Source organism: Ambystoma mexicanum, chromosome 14 (assembly GCF_040938575.1).
Source record: "Ambystoma mexicanum isolate Mex_15411 chromosome 14, UKY_AmexF1_1, whole genome shotgun sequence".
NCBI lineage: Eukaryota > Metazoa > Chordata > Amphibia > Caudata > Ambystomatidae > Ambystoma > Ambystoma mexicanum.
This window is the reverse complement of record NC_090940.1, coordinates 670,547,356-670,570,562: the sequence shown is the minus strand read 5'-3', so window position 1 is coordinate 670,570,562 and position 23,207 is coordinate 670,547,356. Positions and strand designations below refer to the sequence as shown.

General features: G+C 46.9%; 1 protein-coding gene across 4 annotated transcripts in view; it reads right to left on the bottom strand.

Annotated features, from left to right (window-relative positions):
• PPP2R5E (protein phosphatase 2 regulatory subunit B'epsilon) overlaps positions 1-23,207 on the bottom strand; it is an 890,208-nt gene that overhangs the window by 537,894 nt on the left and 329,107 nt on the right. For all 4 annotated transcript variants that reach the window (XM_069638241.1, XM_069638243.1, XM_069638244.1 and 1 more), the window contains exon 4: positions 9,869-9,970. In XM_069638241.1, the coding sequence (XP_069494342.1) occupies positions 9,869-9,970 (102 nt within the window). The remainder of the gene's footprint in view (positions 1-9,868; positions 9,971-23,207) is intronic.

The window sequence follows — 23,207 nt, the reverse complement described above, 5'->3', positions numbered from 1 at the left end:
CAATTCGTAGTGCAGGAGTCCCAAGACGTCCTCCCTCTTGTCCCCATGACTGAGGCCCAGGAACAACAAGATAGACCTACAGAGGAACAGAAGCCAGCTGGAACCCAATTTCTTCAAACCAAAGGTATTGTAAAACTAAGAGGACTTACCTCTTCTCGTGTAGCCTTGCTAGTTCTACGTTGAGACTTGTCTTGGTTGCTTTTTCAGAGTTGCTTGCAGCTTTGCCCCTCACAGCCTCCCAGCTTGTGGCCCTACAGTGATTCTACTTTTGTAAAACATTGTGCCAGACTTTTACTTACCTGCAAGAAGCGCTTCAGGTCACCTAGACTTTTGCTGAATTAACATTGGCTAGCCTGGCTCCCTGAAAGACTCTTCTCATCTGACTTTGTGCTTCACCTTTCCTCCAGGAAAGGGTTAATTTAATTTGCGTTAGGGGGGAGACCGGGTTCAAAAGTACTTCCCCTGCTTCAGAATATTTGTTAACCTTATTTTTATTCCCAAACCCCTTTTCTTTTACAGCAAACTCAGCATTGCTCTAAAAGTACCAGTGATATATTAATATCCACAGTGTCCTAGTTATGTAAGTCACCTCAGGGTGTAGGAAGAATCTGTATCATCCCAAATGGGTACTTGCCGATTTAGAGAAACTAAAAGTGTGTATTTTAAAGTGTATTTTTGTGTTACATATATATTGCTCCCTTCTGAAGAAGGCTTATTCAACTGGCTGTTAAATTAATAATTGTTTAATCAAGACACCTCAAGTGTAAGACTTTATATGACTACTTGTCACTGTGAATCTCTGTGTAAAAATCCTACTGCTCACATTGACCCCTCTTGAGATAAGCCTGGCTGCTCAGCCACACTACTAACCTGTGCAGTACAGACTTCTACCAAAGGTTGGGTTACCTTTTGCAAGGAGGATAAGATGTGTAGTCTCCCAAAGGTTACCCACAATCTTGCCTAACAGCGACACCAACTAATCCTGGAGAATTTCTTTCAATATCACCGTCCTGAACTTGTCCTTCCTCAGGAACTTGCTCAAGGCACGGAATTTCAATATGGGACAGATTCTCCCTCCTTTCTTGGGTAGCAGCCTGATCCTCTCTGCTCGATGGCACCTCTTTAATGGCACCCTTAAATAACAGGGCCCTCAGTTGCTCTTGGAGTTCCTGTTTTTTGTGGAGGGGGATCTGGTCTCTCTGGAGGTTTTCTTAGAAATGGTAGATAGTACCCCCCCCCCCATCTAATGAGATGCAAGGCCCATGCATCAGTGGTTATCTCTTTCCACCTGTCCCAATGCTCAAAGATTCTCTCTACAACCGGAGAAACATGTGGGGAGAACTCAAAAGTAGGATAGTGGGTGCTACCGCCGTATGCTTCCCCATCCGGGACGCAAGAAACACTGCTGCCCTTGCCTGGCTTGCGCAAGCTGCGCCTTCCTACAAAATAAGACATACTACTTTATTTTTATTTTATTGGTCATTTATATGACATGCATTACTCACTGTAATAGCATTTTTGATGATTGTATCTGCTTAGATTCACATGCTGTGCATATGGTCCGACATCCAGTGGTAACCGCCGAGTATTGCATCTCGTCTTTCGAGGATTCAAAGGAGACGTTGGCATAGGCGTGTCTGTAACACTATCCGTGATGTGTAGTGTACCCAAAATCCCTCACGCGTCGAGGTCCCGCCGATTGTATTTTTTCTGCCATGAGGGAGCCCAAGGACTATCGTGAGTGAGTACATAAAAGAGAGAAAGTAGTAAGACGTCTATGTTCCTTCCACCCGAGCGGATACAATCTAGCGAGCAGTACCCGGAGTTGGAGATGGGTTGTGAGAAGGTACATTAGTGAAAAGATGTCCTAGTACTGCTTGTCCCACCTGAGAATCAGACCTAGAATGTGCTCTAGGCTTGAAGGGCAGTTCTCTTAGCAAGAGAAACAAAGTGTGATGCATTTGGCTATCCACCTTGAGATTGCTGACTTGGAGACAGGATCCCCTTCTCTGCCAGCCGCCACTGAAACGAAAAATTGGTGTGTCTTTCTCAGTGGTCTAGTTCTTTCCAGGTAAAACATGACTGCCCTGCGCACATCTAACATGTGTAGGCTTCTTTCGGCCAGGTTAGAGGGGTTCTGGAAGAAAGTGGGCAGTTCTATTGACTGGTGCACGTGGAACTTGAAAATAAATGTAGGCGCAAATCTAGGGCGAGTGAGCAGAACCACCTTATCTCTTAACAGTAACAAAGGGGTCTAGTACTGAAAGGGCCTGTAGTTCACTAACCCTTCTTATAGAAGTGATAGCCACTAGGAAGGCTGTCCTATAGGTAAGGTAAGGCTTGCCTTGTGCACAGGCTCAAAGGGGGACCCCATGAGTCTAGTCAAAACGACATTTAAGTCCCATCCGGGAGCTGGGTTTCAAATGGGGGATGAATCCTCTTAACCCCTTCCATGAAAGCCTCGATAACTGGCATTTTCCACCAGGACACCTTTTGTTGAGACGTAGTGTAGGCTGAGAGAGCAGCTAAGTGCATCTTAAGGGAAATAAAAATCAGGCCTGAATCTAGTAAGCGAGTCAGGTACAATACAATGTGAGTAGGAGAGCTGTCAATGGGATTGACGCCCCTGGCATTGCACCAGATAAAGCGTTTCCATTTACTGGAATAGCAATATCGGGTGTTGGGTTTCCTCGCTTCCCTGACTATGTCCACACATCTCTGAGGGAGTTGAAGGTGTCCGAACTCTATGACCTCAGGAGCCAGGCCACTAAGTTCAGAGTTTGCAGGCATGGGTGCAGTGTTTCTCCCCTGTCCCGGGATAACATGTTGAACGGGTAGGGCAGCTTCATAGGAGGTGAGAGGGACATCTCCATCAGAAAGAGAACAAGAGTTGGCGCGCCCACATGGGGGTCCATCAATATCATGGTGACTGGTTCCTGGTGCATCTTGTGCATGATCTTGTTGAGTAAGGGAGTCGGGGGGGAAAAGCGTAAACAAATCTACGACCATGCTATCCAGAGCCCGTTCCCCTTGGAGCGGCTCTGTGGGTACCTGGCGGCGTAACCTTGGCATTGAGCGTTCTCCAGAGTTGCGAACAAGTCGGGAAGCCCCATTCTGCAAAAAGTTGGAAACAATGTCTTTGTGCAGTCGTCATTCGTACTCTATGGGCAGTGGGAAATCTGCTGGGCACGTCTGCCAGAAGATTGAGTTCCTGTGGAACATGTTGGGACAACAGGAACATGTGTTTGAGAGCCCATATCCAAATGTTTTGGGACAGCTTGGAAAGCCCTGGAGAGTGTGTGCCTCCTTGTTTGTTCAGGTAGTACATGGCTGTGGTGCTTTATGGCAAGATCAGGACTGTCTTCCCCTGTAACTGAGTTTGAAAGGCTTTCAGTGCTTTGAATACCGCTAATAGCTCCAACAGATTTATGCGGTTGGATGCTACTTGTGGGCACCACATGCCGTCTGCTGAAGCAGGTGAGCCCGCCACGCAGTGAGAGCTGCATCAGTCGTGAGAGTGGCTTCTACTGTGGGGGTGGTGAAGGTCTTCCCCTTCAAGAGGTTTTCTCTCGACCACCACTGCAGAGAGTGAACGAGGGCTGGCGACAACTACCAGATCTTCCCATTGTCCGCTGGCCTGACACCACTGGCTGTTGAGCCACTCTTGCATGGGACGCATACGGGCGTGAGGAACTAAATAAATGTAGGATGCCGTCATTCCTAACAGTCACATGGCTTTGCGTACCGTCACTTCCCGACTGGCTACATACTGAGGGATCTGAAACATGTTTTGAACCCTCTCGTTGGAGGGGAAGACAAGGCCGTCTTTCGTCCAAATTAGAGCCCCTAGAAACTGTTTGACTTGACTGGGGTCTAGTCTGGATTTCTTCTCGATGGAGAATCCCAGACTGAATAAGAGGTCTATTGTCTTCTACGTTCTTAATAGGCATGTTTCGTAGGACTCCCCTGTTATGAGCCAGTCGTCGAGGTAAGGGTAAACCAGGACGGATAGTCACCGCAAGTGTACTGCCAGTACCTTTGTAAACACCCTTGGTGCCGAGGCAATGCCAAAAGGGAGTACTTTGAACCGATAGTGCTTGTCCTCTATCATGAACCTTAGGTATTTTCTGTGCGCTGGCAACATTGAAATATGAAAGTATGCATTTTTGGCCAGTGTTGCCATGTAATCCCCCTGTTTCAACAGCAGGATTACTTCCTGTAAAGTGACCATACGAAACCTTTGAGGTTTGACAAACGTGTTTGCTGGGCGCAAGTCTAGCACAGGGCGCATGGTGAGATCCTTTTTGGTTACAAGGTAGTACACTGAATAAATACCTTTGTTTACCTGTAGAATAGGGACGACTTCTATGGCGTCCTTTCCTAGAAGGGTCTCCACCTCTTGCAGCAGCATCCGTGGGTGGTCCGGCGTCAGGCGTCTTGATTTTGGCAGTCTGAATTGGGGTGATCGGGCAAATTCTATGCAATACCCGTGGGCGAACGTCTTGAGTGCCCACTGGTCTGTTATCCCCTCCCATGCAGTAAGGAAAGATGTTATACACTCCCCCTAACCCCCGACCGGGGTGGCATGGGAGGGGACCTGGATCCGAAGGTCATTTCTGAAAGAGGCCGGGGCGCCTCTTGGGTTGGAACCTCGTCCTCTACCTTTCCCACGCCGCTGTCCTCTGGGAGGATAAGTGGTGGAGGTATCAGACCCTTGTCCCGAATACAAGTTGTTTCCTGCATTATACTGGTTCTGGGGAAAACAAAATTGCCCACAAAAGTATTGGCGGGAGCAACTTCCTCTCCGAGGGGAGGGTTTCTGGGTAATCTGTTGAAGGGACTTGAGACCGGTCAATCATGGACAGCCTCCTCTGCAGGCTGGGAGGAAAGAAATCAGCTGATAACGTTGCTGCGCGGGCGGCCATGCTGGAAAGTCCCTCGGAGCAGGCAGACAATGGAGGGTGCACCGGAGTGTGCTAATGGTGGTGGGGGTGCCGAGGAGCAGAGAGGGGGAGTTGGGGGAAGGAGGGGTTGAGAAGGGTGGGACATACAGTCTAACTTAGACCTAGCAACATGGCAGCTAAATTTGGAATCCTTGAATTTCTCCTATCCTCGTCAGCTCACCATCAAAAGCCATGTCCAGAAGTCTGGCATGGACATTACGCGAGAACCCCAAACTGTGGAGGCAAGAGACCTCTGCAGTACCGTGGACGTACCCATGGTGCAGTCTATGCAATATGCAGTGTCCAGGGTCGCCTGCAGTGCTTGATATGCCTCCCCCTTGCCATCATCAAATATGCACAAAAAGCTATTTCTCACCTCTCCAAGCTGGGAAGTGCTCTGCCACTTACGCTATGATCCTCCAGTCTGTGGGAGTTTTTTTTTGCGAAAGGGCACGAAGCACAGACTGCCTTCAGGGAAATGCTCCCTGAAGCAAAGATCGTCTTGGCCAGGGAGTCTATTTTTTTGGATTCCCTGTCTGTAGGATAGGGCTGGCCTAGAGCTTACTATGGCGTCTTGGACAACCAGACCTTCTGGTAAAGTGCGAGATGGTAAGCAGGGCAAATCTCCACTAGCTGGCTTGAACCTCTGGGTGAGGTCAGCATCCACAGCTTGCGTGGAACATGTTCTCTACCAGTGCATGATGGGCTCCAAGATGGTGACATTAATGGCAATGGCCGCTCAGTTTGTTGCCATTTATCCAAGATGTCTACCAACTCCATATGCCTCAAGGGGCTTGGCTGGGGTGCCCAGGCCTAACGCTTCAACCACCTAATCAACAGTTCTCCTGTTCTAGGCATTATGTTGGCTATAGGGAGCGGGCTGTGGCATATCAAGGTTACGGGATTAATCAGGTCCGCTTGCCTTGTATAACCCTTCAGCTAGAGCCTGCAAATATGCTTGGTTTGTAAAAATAATTGTCCCAGCTCCCATACTGATTGCCTCAAAAACGAAAGAAACATGCGCCCCTTCGTAGAATGAGATTCAGTGGCAAAGTAGCGCTCGACCATCAAAGACGTCAATGGAATCACTCAGACAGGGCCCTCTTGGCAGCAGTGCCTCAAAGGTCAGTGCCGAAATAGGCTTCACAATTATTGTTGTGAAGCACAAGGGCGTAGGACCCGACAAGGTCACCTTGGTATCGAAAACTGAGCGCAACTTGTGCCGTACTTGCCTACTACAGTGAGACCAAAGCCGTACCTGCAGCAGGTTTTTGAAATCGCTGCAGCATTTGCTCCCGTTTGGTCAACTGCTGACTCTAAACTACAGCAGAAATCCCAACACCCCTGAGGGAAAGAAGAAGTGGAGAAAACAAAAACAGGCTCCTGTCTTCAAAGTAACTCTGAATCTGCAGATGGCGGGAAATAAAATTACTTCAACTCTCAGGCACCTACCCCCTTACTTCCCCTGGTAAACAACCAATACCTGTTTTCCCTCCTCGGAGAGCTGAGAGCTGTAGAAAAAAAAGGTCCAAAGAATAGTCAAGTGTTTTTTACTTATGCTTCTTGTTTTAGCTTAACACAAATGATTGTTGTGCCTAGATTTTGCATAAGGTTTTTCTTCCTAGTCACAGAAAAGACTCCTGAATTACTGTTTCTATAAGAAGTTATTGTTCCAAAAAACAGTGTCTTGTGAACTAATAGTCTATTAAGATTTCTTTCAGGAATGTTTGTTTCCCTTCCTTGAATAGGTTGCTTTCATTTGAGCCTGGAACTCCGATAGTTTGCATCAACTCTCAAAAGCGCGAGCAGACAGACAAAACTCCATCCTGGTACTGCTGACTATGCAGTTTGGAGTGTCGAGACATTGGTCTCCCAAAACGTGTGCACTAACGACACAATACTGCTGTCTTTAAGGACGCGTCGGTAAGAAGACGCTTATCCTGGACTCATGTGCACTGTAACTTATAGTGCCCACAGACACTACTCTCTCCTCCAGGCGAAGCTGCCAATTTGGTCCAGAGATTCAAAGAGTCACGCTGGTCTCTCAGCATATGCAAATTAATGCCCCATCTCTTATACTTTGTCGCTGCATCCGTGAGAGACGTTAACTCTGCACTAATGCGCACACCGAATTACTGCGATCTAAAAACTCAGAAACAACGTCTACGGGAGTGCACTCATTTTAAGTTTAATTTTCACCGAAAACTCTTCCAGAAAACCAAGTGCACTACTTTAACCTGCTAAATACCTAAGCTTATGTTTAAAAAGAGCCAAATTAACTGACTCCATAAGAAATGTAATTCTGGTTAAGTGTCTTTAAAACAAACTAGGGGGAAGCGCTCCTACCAATGTCTCTGGTTGTCTTGTCACACGATGTTCTGAGCAAATAAAATCCCAACTTTTGGTTCAACTTCACCTGGATAGGCCTTCCTGGGCTTTCATGAAACGGGACCTTCCTACTTGGTGAAGGACAATAAAAAGGACAATGAAAGGCAGGTGGCAAGGTCTGTTCATATTCAAAGTTATCATGAACTTCTAATCAGCTGCCCAGTTCATCTTCAATCTGCTGTTCGATTCATCTCTGCCATGATGGCTTGGGAAACTTTCCTTCTGCAGGCACCTGAGAACGCCCCCACTCTTCTCTCGTGAGACTGGACCCGGACCGGACTGACACTGGAAGGATATCTAAGGGATGAGGAATCTGTGAGAATGTAATCCATTTAAACTTGGTTACCTTGCCCCCTGACTCAGATTCCTCCAGATACCACTGCTGTTTGCAGAATCCGTTGGGAACACAGTCTTGTATGCTTGGCCCCATCGGAGAAGGCCTAGGGCTTGCGGGTGCAGATCTGTTCATACAAGGGATTTAGTTTTGGTTGGTGCAGTGCCAAGGAATCTGTTTCAGGGAACTTCCAGTAGAATATCCAAATGAAAAAAAAGATTACTTCTGCAGGCAGACCAATTCAGGACACCTCTGGGGAGCAAAGAAGAGGTGCAACGGGAGTCACCATGGTCAGGCAGCAGGCAATCTTCAATGGATCAACAACGGAGTAGGCCCAGCACTCCTTCCTTTGATGCAAAAAGGCTAAAAATACAGGCGTATGCATTTTGTTATGCAAGTTGATGATCCTCCAAATTCTAAGGATGCACTCGGAATGACAACACCTACAGCAAGGTAGCCCAGGAGACAACTGGTCAGTCCACCGGTTGGTCCAGAGACACTTCTGTGGGTGCAGATCCTAGAGATGGGGCCAAGACTGGTTGTTCCCACTGGCCGAGAGACCGAAACACTGACTAGGGGGATGTCTTGAGATCAGGCAGAGGAGCAGGGATTCATTGGGACGTCAAAGCAGTTGGTGTGGGTCAACTGATGGGGTCATCAGCAGGCTGCTCTTCTTCATAGACGACTTGGCTCCTGTAATGATCTGTCGAATGGCTGCAGGAGTTCGCCTTTAATCCAAGATCTAGACTGGAAGCTGGCCAAGATCCACCAATGGTAAGGCTCTATGCCATTCAAACTGGCAGTGGCTATCCAACCATGGATAGGCACTGGCCACCAGATCTGCCCAGCAACAGACATTCTGGCGCCGGGTGGTATACTTGGATCACACATTGCCCAACCCCTATTCAAGCTCACACACAAATCACCCCCTTGCCCGCCAAATCAGTCGTTTTCCCTGGGAAAGGGCATTCCATATGTGGCATTTCATGACCTGAGAAGGCATATAAAAGCCAAAGACGAACAAACATTGTGGCTCGGCCATCATAGGGTGCTGGCCACCTTTAGTAACCATTGGCAGTAAAATATTACAAAAACGGTAGAAAAATGAGTGCTGCTACCAACTCCTGCAGGCACATTGGTTACTTTTACAAACACCCATTACAGAAACATTTAGAAGGATACAAAATATCCTACCCACATATCACGTTAATGTGATGTGAGCAATTGTAACCATAAAAGAGATTCAAAAAGAGAGACATTCTTGAGGACTGATCAGTTTCCCCACATGAATGAGCAAAAGGGCAAGCAAAGTAAAGCAGGCGGCTTCACTGGACTCCAAAAGGCCAGGATAGGGTTCAAAAGAGAGCAAAAACAATGGTGTCCCATAGAAGCCTATGGGAGGAAAGCAACACCAAATGAAAATAGCACATGCAAGCTAGAGCAGAGTCGCAATACCCCCACCTTCTAGAATCAGAGCATCTTGAACAGTTGGTACAAATGTAACCTAGAATATCATCGGCAAAGGGGGCCCATCAGTACTTTGATACATTGGAGAGACCTGGGAACAAGCTTCTGACCTACATGAATCTACCCTCTATTGCCAGTTGGGCTAACCCATCACTAAAGGAACATTGAGAGCGAGGCCCACATGGTCTGCATATTTAGACACCGTAGGTACCTGAGCTGCGACCTGGCACTAGGCCGAGTTGAAACAAAGTCTTGCAAAGAAATAAGCACATGGGGGACCTTGCTACTTGCACCCACAAAAAAAACACCAGACATCTGCCTAGCTCAGAAGCTTAATCTCTATGGCTCCATAATTCTTAACATATGGGAATTAAGCCGTACGCAGTGGCTTGGTAAAACATGCAAGGAAATGTACATGCAAAAATTCGCTGCCGAAAAAGACAGTTATACGAAAAAAGTGTGCTAGAGACCGGACACGGACTGTGAAAAGTCACGTGGGAATTATTTGATGGAAAAGAACCAACTTGGACCAAAGAAAACGAGATGACGGGCATGGGTAGAGGGCCTGTAACCACAAATCTGGCAGACAGGACAGCATTGACCCGCGTAAAATTAACTCTTGTTCCCTCCTATACCAAAATCTCAAGGAAGAGTGACAAGAAGCTGGCGTAATTATAGCTTGAAAATTGGAGATTCATTTATAATTTGTTAATGGAATGTATCAGCTCCCAAGTACCTGTAAATGTGGCCAGGATGCCTCCAGAGTGGGCTCGTCTTCTTCTGGATCAAATTCATTGCTGTCGCTGGGCGGGAGCGTTCGGAATATATTGTACGATACCTACAAACACAAACATTGGACTTTAAAACAAATTTAAAAGGAAATCTATTCCGAAACACTAAAAAACAAATGTACATTAATACAATATTCCATACAAAGCTCAGAAAATGGAACTATGTCATGCAAAAATAAAAGATGTTTAACCCGTCTACGTTATCTGCAGTTCAGATCCACTCAGGATACCCCACACAGGGCTGGACTACTACCCGAATAAGTGGATAATAATAATTTTGCATTTATATAGCACTTCAAACCCTCAGGTATCTGAGCGCTGCTTATTACCCACGGTGTGTGGAGCTCATTCATCGGCCTCGGAAGGATGAAAGGCTGAGTTTGGCCCTGCCAGGATTTGAACCTGCGTCAGCAGGGTCTGCATAGATATCAAAGCAAGCGCTCTACTCGATGTGCTATCGGACTGGCTTTTATGCAAGGTCTGCTTTGTTGGGAGAAATTGGCCAACCGCTACACAGGCGTGTGATTCTCAGGAAGACCGCTGGGGGCATACATTTTTGAGGTTCAAGTCACACGCTTGATGGCCATAAAAGCACTCCATCAAAAAGGAAATTTAGCAAGGAAACCATACATATAGAAATGCATATTTTCAATAGACCGACAGGGGATTCAACAGATTTGGCGGCTTCATGATCACTATCCCAACAACCTCTCATTCTTTCCACACACAAGATTACGGGGCACAACGTGCAAACCAAACAATTCCTTCAATGGGTTTGTTTGCAGACTCATTCCAACCCATCCCCCATCAGTGCTTCCAAGTCTCCAGTCCCTCAAGCTTTCCAGAAGGCAGCGAGTGCCCATGTCCCACCACAGCCCTCAATGAGGAAAGGGCACTGGACTGCAGCCTTGTCCAACAAGCCTTCACAAATCAAAAGGACGAACAGGAGGATGGATTACCCTACCCTCTAGTTCTCGTATGTGCCCACCGTGCACGTGTCTATACCCTGCTTTCTTGTTCCCCATGCTGTTGCTATATATCCGTATGCCCCCCCTCCTGTCGCTGTAAGCCCAACCCCCTGTCACTGTGTGTCCGTGTGTCGCTTTATTCCCTGCCATCCTGTTCTCGTGCCTGGTCTCGGGCGCTTTAAAGATACCATCATATCACATCACATCACTACGCTTACTCTCTACTATACACCATCACACAACTAGAACAGCTCTACCCCTGATAAATTCAGCCTAGTTGTTCACATACAAATACTACCCCATGTACGCCTCATCACCCAAATAAAACGCAGCTATCCCATGACAATCTGGCCTAGCTGCTCACATAAACGTCCTTCAGGCCTAAAGCAGCCAGAACCCAGTCTGGGTGTCCACCCTCCAGACTGCACACATCCAACTGATATCTTCAGCACCACACCTAACGCTAGGATGCAGCTACCATCCGACAATTACATCAGCTGCACACAACTGGTGCACCCAAGCACCCTACGAGACTATCTCTACTGACCAGAACTGCAGTTCCCGAGGGCTTTCAATCTACCAGCGCTTTGAGATCATACCAATGATATATAGAGCACTATATAAATGCCAAGAAACATAACATGATCGATTGTCCCATCTCCCTGGCGACCATGCAAAGGTACACGCCTGACATGTTCATGAATGTGCCACTACCGACCTCACAAAAGGGTCCGCCCGACCCATGGCGTGCTCTAGTCCAACACAATGACCTCTTTAGAGGCAGGGGCCGGAAAAGTGAACAGCCTGATTGGCCTTTGAAGGGCAATTGTACTGCCTATCCTTACCTTGGTCTATAAGCGATTATTACTGTTGCTAGGGCAGAGCAGCAGTAAACTCACGATGGCACGTTTAAAGACTCCACAGGCCTCTAGTGAGAGCTATAAAACAGTCTAACCTACTGGCAAGACAGGGTTCCAAACAAAAGACTAAGACTCAAAACGTGCACTCACCACTAGGCGCTGGCTCGTGAAAATGGACTCTTGGCGAGTAAGTAACAGTGTGCTGTGTGTAAGTGTAAATGTAAGTGCGTATGTGTAGTGACTGTGTTGCTCAGAGCGAAGCTTAAAGTCCTTTTTACTGTGTTTGCACTTGACGCGTGCAGGAAGGAGTTAAAATCCAGCTTCCACCGCAAAGCCACGGCAGAGCGAGATAGAGTGACATTATGACCATGTGCCGGGTGCGTGGTGCTGTCAACTCCCTATGGACCTGGATTGTGTTTTTATGAGACGCTTTGCTTCATGTGAGGACCAGCTTTTTTTTTTAATGTTTTTTTTTATTTATTGACATTTTTTCTTAAGGAACTACCCCAAGAAAATGTATCAAAATGAAGTGTTTTCGTAGTTTTTTGATGTATCCTTTTTTGAAGATTCGCCTCTGTGCAACAGAGTAGTCGAGTTGTTTCCTGATGTCTTCTAGGAGCTCTTATGCTCACTTTGACTCGTCTAAGGATTGTACACCGTAATTGTGTACAGGCACTTGGATTATTTGGTGAAGCCGATACGCAATTGTAAATCTTGCTAATTGGCTTATTTAAAAAAAGTGTGTACCGGCAGCGTTACGATCCGGATGTTTATACGGACATTTTAGTTTTAATGATTTAAGGCAATGATGTGATATTAATTTAATAGAAGTTACAGAATTATAGCATTTGACGACAGTGATTTAAAGTGGACTTGAAATGGAAACCCGGTGGACGGATAGAATTCCAAAGTGACATGGTACGGAAAGGCAAGCGACGGCAGAGTCCAGTGTGCCCTCGTAGAACATCTAAGGAGATGCCAAAAAGAAAGAGGGGGAAAAGGATATTGGTGCTGTCCAAACTAATATCACCAGATTTTTTTCAAAGGTTAAATAAAGCGGGTGTTCAAGAGGGCGTGGCCTTGCTCAGGCTTGCCTTCCGCGCAGCCGGCTTTACCTGGGTCCATTTTTGTGCCCAGTATGGTTGGGAGCTTACCCACAGTTTTGCTGCATCTTATTACTAATGATGGCCTACCCAGGAATGGGGACTCTTGCGCAATTTTGCGGGAATCTACCCATTCTCTTGATAATAATGGTTTGTTTCTTAATTTATGCAGAACCCTGCAGCCGAACTCCATTGGAGTTGCCTACCAAGTTAATGGTACAACTTTGTCTGGCAATTTGTCATCTAGTCCTGACTTTGAACGATTAGTAGGCAACAGTGCCGTTGGGTTTTGTGGCGAGCATGAGGTTTGGAAACCCATCTCAGTGGGCAAAGCCCATACACAATACTGAAGTTTCCCCAATTCTGAACTTAAAACAATTACTAATAAACTTGAGTTTGTTTTAAATATCTGCTCCAAATTGGTAAATAATCAAGGAAATATCCAACAGGTACTGTGTATGGTAGTAGAAGCTTTGGGTATCTCGCCCTTTAGGTTGCAGCATATGAACAAGGTTGATCTAAACCACAATGTCCTGAAACCCATGTGTTAGTTACGGTTGGTGATAAAGAAAAGTGTAAGGGGAAAGGTGAAGTGGAAGATTTGGACGAGAATCAGGAGTACCCATCTCTTGATGAGATAGGAAATACTTGGAGAACGCAAGACTCCGTTAATCTTGCTGCAACTAATATCTTAGATGGAAAAATCAGCGACCGCAACTTCAGAAAAAATATAGGATATATTAACATTTGAAGACACAGATAGACTTAAAGATTTGAATACTAATTAATTGCTGCAGGGGGATAAACCCAGGAAGTTCAATAATATAAAAGGTGCAGGTGTTGGTGCATTTACTAAAGCAAAAAAACAGTGTGTCAAACCTCACTGATGGGACCGAAAGAACAGTAATATTACAGGGTCCAATGGACAGGTGGACCCCACCTCAGCCCACTCAGTGTGTTCAGACTAATAAGGAAGGGGTGCCAGACTTATACATGTCAAAGACAATTAGTGACAATGGAGGGAAAGTATGTAAGCCATCTATTGACACCAAGTCAGTAAAGGAGTATGAGGTTGGGTAGGGAGGGTTTCCCAACAGAAAAGAAAATATGACAATGCATTACTTACCGTAAAAGCATTTATGATGGTTGTATCTGCTTAGATTCACATGCTGTGCATAGTCCGACATCCAGTGGTCACTGCGGAGTATTGCATTTTGTTTTTCGTAGTCGAAAAGGGGACGTCGACAAGGCGTGTCTAACACTATCCCTATAGAGACGTGCGTTGTACCCACAATCCCTCACGCGTCGAGGTCCCTCTGTTTGTATTTTTTCTGCCTTGAGGGAGCCTTCTATACGTGAGTGAGTGCAGAAAAGAGAGAGATGTAGAAAGGTGTCTATGTTCCTTCCATCCGAACGTGGAGAAAGAGTGGGCGCATGTGAATCTAAGCAGATACAACCATCAGAAATGCTTTTACGGTAAGTAATGCATTGTCTTCTGATGTTTGTTAATCTGCTTAGAATCACATGCTGTGCATAGACTAGCGAGCAGTACCCGGAGTTGGCAGTGAGTTATGAGAAGGAACAGTAGAGAAAAGATGTCTTAATACTGCCTGTCCCACCTGGGAGTCAGATCTAGAGTGTGCATCTAGACAGTAGTTTTGTGTAAAGGTGTGCACAGAACTCCAGGTTGCCGCTTTGCAGATGGACTCAAGGGGAACATTTGCAATGAATGCTATGGATGCCCCAGTGCCTCGAGTAGAATGTGCTCTTGGCTTGAAGGGTAGTTCTCTCTTAGCAAGAGAGAAACAGAGAGGGATGCATTGAACAATCCTTCTAGATATAGTGGATTTTGAAACTGCATCTCCTTCTCTTCCTGCTGCCACCGAGACAAAGAACTGATTAGTCTTTCTCAGTGGTCTGGTTCTTTCCATGTAGAACATGACAGCTCTGCGCACATCAAGTGTATGCAGACTTTTTTCTCGCGAATTAGAAGGGTTTTGAAAGAACGTTGGTAGTTCTATTGACTGGTTTGCATGGAATTTTGAGATGAATTTCGGTGCAAGCCTTGGGTGCGTGCGTAGAACCACTTTATCTTTGTGAACTGCTACAAAAGGGGTCTAAAACAGAAAGAGCCTGTAGTTCACTTACTCACCTAATGGAGGTGATAGCTATTAGGAAAGCGGTCTTAAGAGTGAGGTCTTTAAGAGTTGCTTTGTGCATGGGTTCAAAGGGTGAGCCCATGAGTCTGGTAAGTACCACATTCAGGTCCCAGCCGGGAGCTGGGTTTGGTATCGGAGGGTGTATTCTCTTTACTCCCTCCATGAAGGCTTTGATAACTGGGACTTTCCACCACAACACTTTAAGCTGGGAAGTGGTGTATGCAGAAAGTGCTGCTAGGTGAACTTTAATGGAATTGAACACTAGACCCGAGTCCAGTAAATGGGTCAGGTACAGGACAATGTGCATGGGGGAGCAGTCAACTGGGTCGATGCTTCTTCCTCTACACCAGATGACAAATCTCTTCCATTTGCTAGTATAACAGTGACGAGTGTTAGGCTTTCTAGCCTCCCTGAGGATGTCCACGCATCTCTGCGGGAGTTGTAAGTGTCCAAATTCTATGATCTCAGGAGCCAGGCTGCTAAATTCATGGTCTGAGGGCATGGATGCAGAGTCCTGCCCTTGTCCTGTGATAGCATGTTGTACGGGCAGGGAAGTTTCACTGGGGGAGATAGAGACATCTCCATCAAGTGAGCGAACCATGGTTGCCGTGCCCACATAGGGGCCACTAGTATCATGGTAACTTGTTCCTGGTGCATCTTGTGCACAATCTTGTTGAGAAGGGGAGTCGGGGGGAAAGGCGTAAGCAAATTTCCCTGACCATGGAATCGATAGACCGTTCCCCTTGGATTGGTTCTGGGGGTACCTGGAGGCGTAATCTTGGCATTGCGAGTTCTCCGGAGTTGCGAACAGGTCTATTTCTAGGAATCCCCATTGTGGGAAGACGTCGAAGACGATGTCTTCGTGCAACTGCCATTCGTAATCTGAGGGCAGAGGGAAGTCTCTGCTGAGTTTGTCTGCTAGCAGATTGAGTTCCCCTGGTACATGTTGCGACAGTAGGAACATGTTGTGTTTGAGAGCCCACTTCCAGATATTCTGGGACAGCTTGGATAGTCCTGGATAGTAGGTGCCCCCTTGCTTGTTGAGGTAGTACATGGCTGTGGTGCTGTCCGTAAGGACCATCACTGTCTTCCCTTGTAGGTGTTCCTGGAAGGCTTTTAGTGCCTTGAACACGGCCAATAGCTCCAGTAGGTTTATGTGCTTGGATGCTACGCTCGGAGTCCACTCTCCGTGAGCAGTCTGATGGGATAGGTGAGCCCCCCCCCCATCCTGTGAGGGATGCGTCTGTGGTTAGAGTGGCTTCCACTGCGGGTGTGGCAAAGGGTTTCCCTCTTACCAGGTTTTCCTTTGTCCACCACCGTAGCGAGAGAACCAAGGCCTGCGAGACCACCACTAGATCGTCCCATTGTCCGCTGGCCTGTCACCACTGGCTGTTGAGCCACTTTTGCATTGGGCGCAGGCGCGCGTGAGGTACCAAATAAATACATGACGCCATCATTCCTAGCAAGCGCATCGCTTTGCGCACCGTCATCTCCCGACCTGCCACATATTGGGGGATCTGAAACAGCATGTTTTGGACCCTCTCGTTGGAGGGGAAGACGAGGCCGTCCTTTGTTCGAATTAGAGCCCCTAGGAATTGTTCGACTTGGCTGGGGTCTAAGCTGGACTTCTTCTCGTTGATGGAGAAGCCCAGTTGGAACAAAAGGTCTACAGTCTTTTGGGTGTTTGAGAAGCATGTTTCGTAAGAATCCCCTGTTATGAGTCAGTCGTCGAGGTAAGGGTATACTGGGATGGATAACCTGCGCAGGTGGGCCGCTGCCACTGCCAGTACTTTCGTGAATACCCTTGGTGCAGATGCTATGCCGAAGGGTAGCACTCTGAACTGGTAGTGTTTGCCCTCTATCATGAATCTGAGGTATTTTCTGTGCGCTGGCAACATTAAAATATGAAAGTATGCATCTTTCATGTCCAGTGTTGTCATGTAATCTCCCTGTGATAGCAGTGGGATCACTTCCTGTAAGGTCACCATACGAAACTTTTGGGGTTTGACAAACTTGTTCGCTGGGCGCAGATCTAATACAGGGCGCATGGTTAGATCCTTTCTGGGTACAAGAAAGTACACTGAATAAATACCTTCCGTTACCTGAGATAGAGGCACGACCTCTATAGCTCCTTTTTCCAGTAGCTGGTCCACTTCTTGGAGAAGGATGGCGAGGTGTTCTGGTGTCATGCGTCGTCCCCTCGGGGGTCTGTATGTTGGGGAACTGTTGAACTCTATACGGTAGCCACGGGCTACGGTGGATAGTAACCAGCGGTCTGATGTTATTCCCTCCCATGCTGGAAGAAAGGATGTTAAACGTCCCCCGACCGGCGATGCATGGGAGGGGACCCGAATCTTCGCGTCACTTGGTGTTGTTGGTGGCTTGGGAGCCTCTAGGGGTGGAACCCCGGCCTCTCCTCTTGCCACGGCGTTGACCTCTCTGATTGTACTGGCCACTATTACTTTGGTAGTTGTTGGCAGAATATTGAAGTTGTTGATTCTGTTGCTAGCGTTGGCCACGAAAAGAACGCTTGTTGCCAAATCCCCGCCTGTTAGGGGGCTTTCAGATTTGGTCCAAGGTCTTTATGGTATCAAATTTTTTTTCCCATTTTCCAGTGCGTCGTCCACTGCCTTTCCAAAGAGGTTAGACTCTTCAATAGGCTTGTTAATGAGCGCCGCTTGCGTTTCTGCCTTAAACCCGGAATTGCGAAGCCAGACGTGGCGCTTCAGCAGAATTCCCTGTACCAACGAGCGGCCAGCTGTTTCCACTGCATCGAGGGTATTCTTAACGATGCATTGGTTGACCAGAGATCCTTCATTAACTGTAGCTAGCAATCTAGTTTTTAGGGGTTCAGGGACTTCCTCAATGTCCTGCTTAAGCTTTCCCCATTGCGCATCAGCGTAGCTTGCCAGCAATGTGTTATTATTGGCAATTCTAGCTGAGAACCCTGCCGAGGTGGTCATTCTTTTGGCTGGGGCATAAAGCTTTTTCCCCACTTTATCCGGGGGTGCCTCGCTGGTAGACCATGGAACCCCAGCCCTTTTCCTAGTGTTAGTCACCACTAAGGAGTCCTGGATTGAGTGACCCTTAATATATAGTGGGTCTGATTGAGAGGGTGAGAACAATTTTTCGATTCTTGGATTAACCCCTCTTACTAGTGCAGGGGTGTCAGTGAAGGGTTGATTCGTCTCTTAACAGAGGCGAGTATTGGAATTGTTTGGCTGGTGGGGGGGGTTTTCTTTGATAATCCTTTCCACGAATCGCATTAAAGGTGGGCTGATCGTCAACAGGCGAAGGGTTCCTAACTGGTGTGGTCTGAGGAGACCTGATGTCTATAATGTCTGGCTCTGTAGACCCTGATGGTGACTGCCAGGGATTTGGGTCACCCTCACCTGGGTCTTCCTCGTACCCTTCCTCACCTATGTTAGTGTCCTCATGCCTTCTCCCTCTTGTTGGTTTTCATCATTAATGAACTCCTCTCCTTCCTGGAAGTGACTGTCCTCTTCGGTGAGGTCAAAAGAGTTCATATCCTCCTGAAAGGGGTTCTAGAACAACTTCGGGTATTTAGCCCTTGGACTTTCTAGGAGTACCTCCCTAGGTCTTTTAGGTGTCGTATTTTCTGGAATGGCCATGAATCTGTCTAACTTATACATACAAGTAATAAACTAAACTAAACATACAGGACTGGAACTTCAATAAGGTCCACTGAGGTAGGCCAGAGCGGTCTGGGAGTGAAAAAGGAGTTTCTTCTTCTTGTATTCGCCTAGATCTGTCCCATAGCATCGAAGATAAGGTGCCTTCGCCTTCTGAGAAGTGTTCTGGCAGGCTAGGGCTTTCCGTCGATGGTGGGAGCTGTCCCAGCCTACTTTCCGGCGCCTTCGGCGTTTCTTTGGCCTTGTGCGCGGTTTTCGGCGTGTCACCTGTCGTCCGTCTCTGGCCGTCCTTAGAAGATATACGCGCGAGGTACCGTCGAGTCTTTACTAGCAACGTGCGCACTCTTACGAGGCGCGTCGCCGCCTGAGGGTTTGGGGTTAGCGCCCTTATTTCCAGAGTGCTCAGTCGCCTGTCGCGGGAGCGGTGGCGGGGAGGGCTGGCGACCCTTACGGTCAGCGGAAGACGCCGGTGGGCCCGGCGCCTCCGTTGGCACTATGGCTGCCTTCGTCTTCGGCGAATGCGTGCCGTGGGGTATGTGTTTATGAGATTTCTTGTGTGCTTCCTTGTCGCCGGGTTGTTCATCCTCATAAACTGGGCGTGAGCCGGGCTTGTCAGGGCCAGGGACGGATGAAGAGGAGCGAGAACGCTCCCTCGAGAGGTCTACAACCTCCGTTACGGAGGCCGTGTAATCACTGTCCTCGTCACATTCGGCGGCAGCGGGCGAGGAATCTGACCTAGACATGGCGTAGGCTGCCCACCTTTTGACCCTGCGGTCCTTTATCGTTTTGGGCTTAAGTAACTTACAGGCCGCACAGCCGTCCTCCTTGTGATCGAGGGGCAAGCAACGGTTGCACCGTTTGTGCTTGTCCTTCCAGGTATATTTGCCTTTGCAAAGTGGGCAAAACCTAAAGGGCGTCCTCTCCATAGCTGAGGGCAAGAAGTGTAATTACGACCTCGAAAGAGAGGTAGGGGAAAGAGAAAGGCATTCTCGGAGTGAAAAGAAAAAAGATCACACAACCCCACTCTCCCTACTGTGTAAGGCCGGCGAGGCCAGGCCACGTGTTCGGCGACACCGAAGGATCTCCTCCGCTCGTCCTTCCGTGGAAGATCTTGCTCGGCGGAGAAACAGCTTGCAGCTTCGTCGAGGGAGGGATCTATGTGTTAGAGGCGACCAATAACTGGGCGGAAAAAAATAATCTGAGCGACCTCGACGCGTGAGGGATTGTGGGTACAAGTCACATCACTATAGGGATAGTGTTACAGACACGCCTTGTCGACGTCCCCTTTTCGACTACGAAAAACAAAATGCAATACTCCGCAGTGAACACCGGATGTTGGACTATGGACAGCATGTGATTCTAAGCAGATCAACAAACATCAGAACTAGAGTTATGTTTGTAAAGGATTGCCCTAATAAATGTAATGTTTTAACTAAATCAAATACAGAAGTTGTTGTGGACCCTGGTAATAAAGAGATCCCTAACATACATCAGGAGATAATGGAAATAGTTAAGCCTGGCTGTATGGTTAAGCTACAAGAAAAGCAGCCCACTGCTAGAGTCCCTTTCTGAATAGGTTTACTTTGTTGCGGCTGTGGGCACCAGTGCCATGGTTATCCACAATTGCAACCTCTGATTTTGTTGAACTGGGTACTATTGCAAGTAGCTAGTCCTGCGGTGGCAGCTTTATTATGTGCCAGTGTAGAGGACCTTGAAGAAATGGGGTCGAGTTTGTGGGTAAGTAGTCAGTTGGTGGATACTAGGGGGATTCGGAGCGTGTCAGGAATATATAATATTGTGGGGGCACAAGGCCGGTATAGTATAAGCTCTGATGAGAATAAGTACTGGGGGCAGGTGGTGCAACAAGTGGCACCCATTTAGTGAATCATTCCCCTTTCATGGATCGTAACGGACCTATCAAGTTGGTTAGTTGGAACTCCCGTGGACACAAGCACTTACTCAATAAAGGGGGATCTATGCACATACTGACCGGGCATGGGATAATGCTACAGGAGACTTGGTTAGACAGCCCAATGTATATAGAGGGCTTCCATCTCTACCACATGTTTGCCACGAAGGGCCCCAAAAGGTAGACCTTGTGGAGAATTGATTATTGGGGTCAGTAACAGGTTGTGTTCCCGGGAAGTTTGGCACACCATTGATGGTGGGTATGCACTAGGAGTGGAGATGAGTACTTGTGCTGGTAAAGGTAGTACTTTTATGTTGATCATTAATGCATAGTTTCCTCCTAGTTTAAAAATTAGAGATTTTTCTAAAACGATTTGAAGAGGTTATGGCAGAACATCTTAAGGTATATGAGAGAAAATGAGCAAGGTCATAGGGCACCTGGCTGATGAACGAGAAAAGAACCCACTCCTATCGGGTATTAATGACTCCTAACACAGATGAATCAGGACAGAATAAAGTACTACAGTTGGAATTTAATGAAACTGTTGTATGGGTTGATAAATACACTTGAAAAGTATTCACACGTATATGGTATAATAACCAATTTGGTACAGAGCAAATGCTGAATATTTGCAGTGTCTTAACAATGCATACACATCCACTGAATAATCCTTGGGAAGGATGCCAGTGGATTTAGTGAAGCGATAACATGTGTTAATCAGCAAAAGCACATCTGAACAATGTAGAGTTGAACAAGGACAACAAAGAACAATATCATGGTCTACACGACTGTTTCGACCAGAAGGTGAGCAAGATTAAGCTCTGATGGTATGGCCTTCATCAGGACAGGATATTCCAACACGGAAAGTATCTTGTGGAGTCGGGACTTCGGAGCGCTGAGGATCAGCTAGGGGCAGTGTCATGAGTACACTGTAGGATTTACGAAATCCTGTGAACGGCCATTCCTTACTCAAGCCTGTAACTGCCCAGAAATGGGTGAGGAAGGCTGGCGTGTTGAATACGCGACACACACCGCAGGCTGAGAGGCGGTGGTGTCAGAAGGGAATGGCTACAGTACGAGCTGTCGGCGTCCGCGGTCACTGGCTGTGTCACAGAACATCTTAAGATACACGGTGAAGACAGTATGGTACTACTGGCCAATGATTTAAATGCACAATGTAGTGATCATTTGGAATGCCACAATTATGTTTATGTTGCTAGTAGGAGTATAATGCAGCATGAGGGGATGGGGGGGCAACCATAAAGGGAAACGCTTCGTTAGTTATTTTAAAGATTGGGATTTGAATATGTTGAATGGACGTACAAGTGGAGACATTCATTGATCAATATACATGGGACGGCAATGACTCTAGAGCTACTCTGGATTATAGATTTGGAAAAAATGCCTGTTTTATGGCTGTCCAGGAGCTCAGAGTTAATGCTGTTGGCTACAGTGACCATAGGATTTTGTCCCCGTCCCTGGGTTTGTTCGATAATTATAAAACAAAGGGACGTCAGTTGGGGTGTTCTGGACTGCAGTCTAATCAGGCAGGAAATATAATAAAATGGACTAGAAGCCTGGCCAAAATCAGGAGAATAGTTGATTCTCTTGATACAGTAGAGATTAATTTCCTTCTGACTCTTAGTGGTAATAAACAGGAAGAACGGCTAAAGAATCTAGCCTCCAAGACTGGAGGCAGTCCCGATAGATGCGTCACAATCCGTGCTAAAGCGAAAGTGGATAATAAATATGAGCAGGTTGTATGTGAGGCAACGCGCACGCTGCGAAAAGAAATCAGAAGGGTGATGGGCCTATTCGATTTAAAGGAAAGAAAATTTGCTAAAATAAAACAAATTAAGAATTATAGAGGATGGCATAAATGATGGAAAACATCAATAAATAATGGGCAATGGCAAGACATGATCGGTGTGTTGAGTAAAGGAAATGCCAAGGAAATGTGGACTTCCCTTAGTAAAGCAAAGAATATGAATATGGAGAAGACTCAATCCCATGCAGGAAAGAGAATGGATTGAATATATTAAAAAGGGATAACAGACCAGCAGAAATTCTTTTGGTTCCTGGGTACCAGTTGCAGGGTTGGCACCTGGATATCCGTGAGGATGAAAGTGAGAGGAAAATAATTAAATTAAACAACTCAAGGGCTCCCGGTCCTAATTGGCTTGCCAATGCGGTCCTCAAATTGAATCCTAGCAAATGGGCATTATTGCTGAAGGCATTATTTGATAGTGTGTGTTCAACCCAAAGAATTCGGAGTTTGTGGCAGAAGGCGATATTGGTGCCCATTTATAACAAGGGCGAGCAAAGCCAGCCTGCTAACTATAGGCTCCTTTTCCTTTTAGACACCACGGGAAAGATATTTGCATCCTTTGTTTCGGATGCCCTTCAGCATTGGGTAGATGAAGCCAATATTCTGAGCTTTGCTCAGACTGTTTCGGTCAGGATGCAGCACACCCCATAACAGAGTTATGGATACACTCTGCAGGGGGGCTGCCCAGTATTCCATTTTTGTGGACTTCAGGGCAGTCTTTGATGGGGTTTCCCCATTTCACTTTTATGGACTTTATTCATTCACGGTGCGCCACTCTTTCTCAACTCTCATGCTGGACTTCCT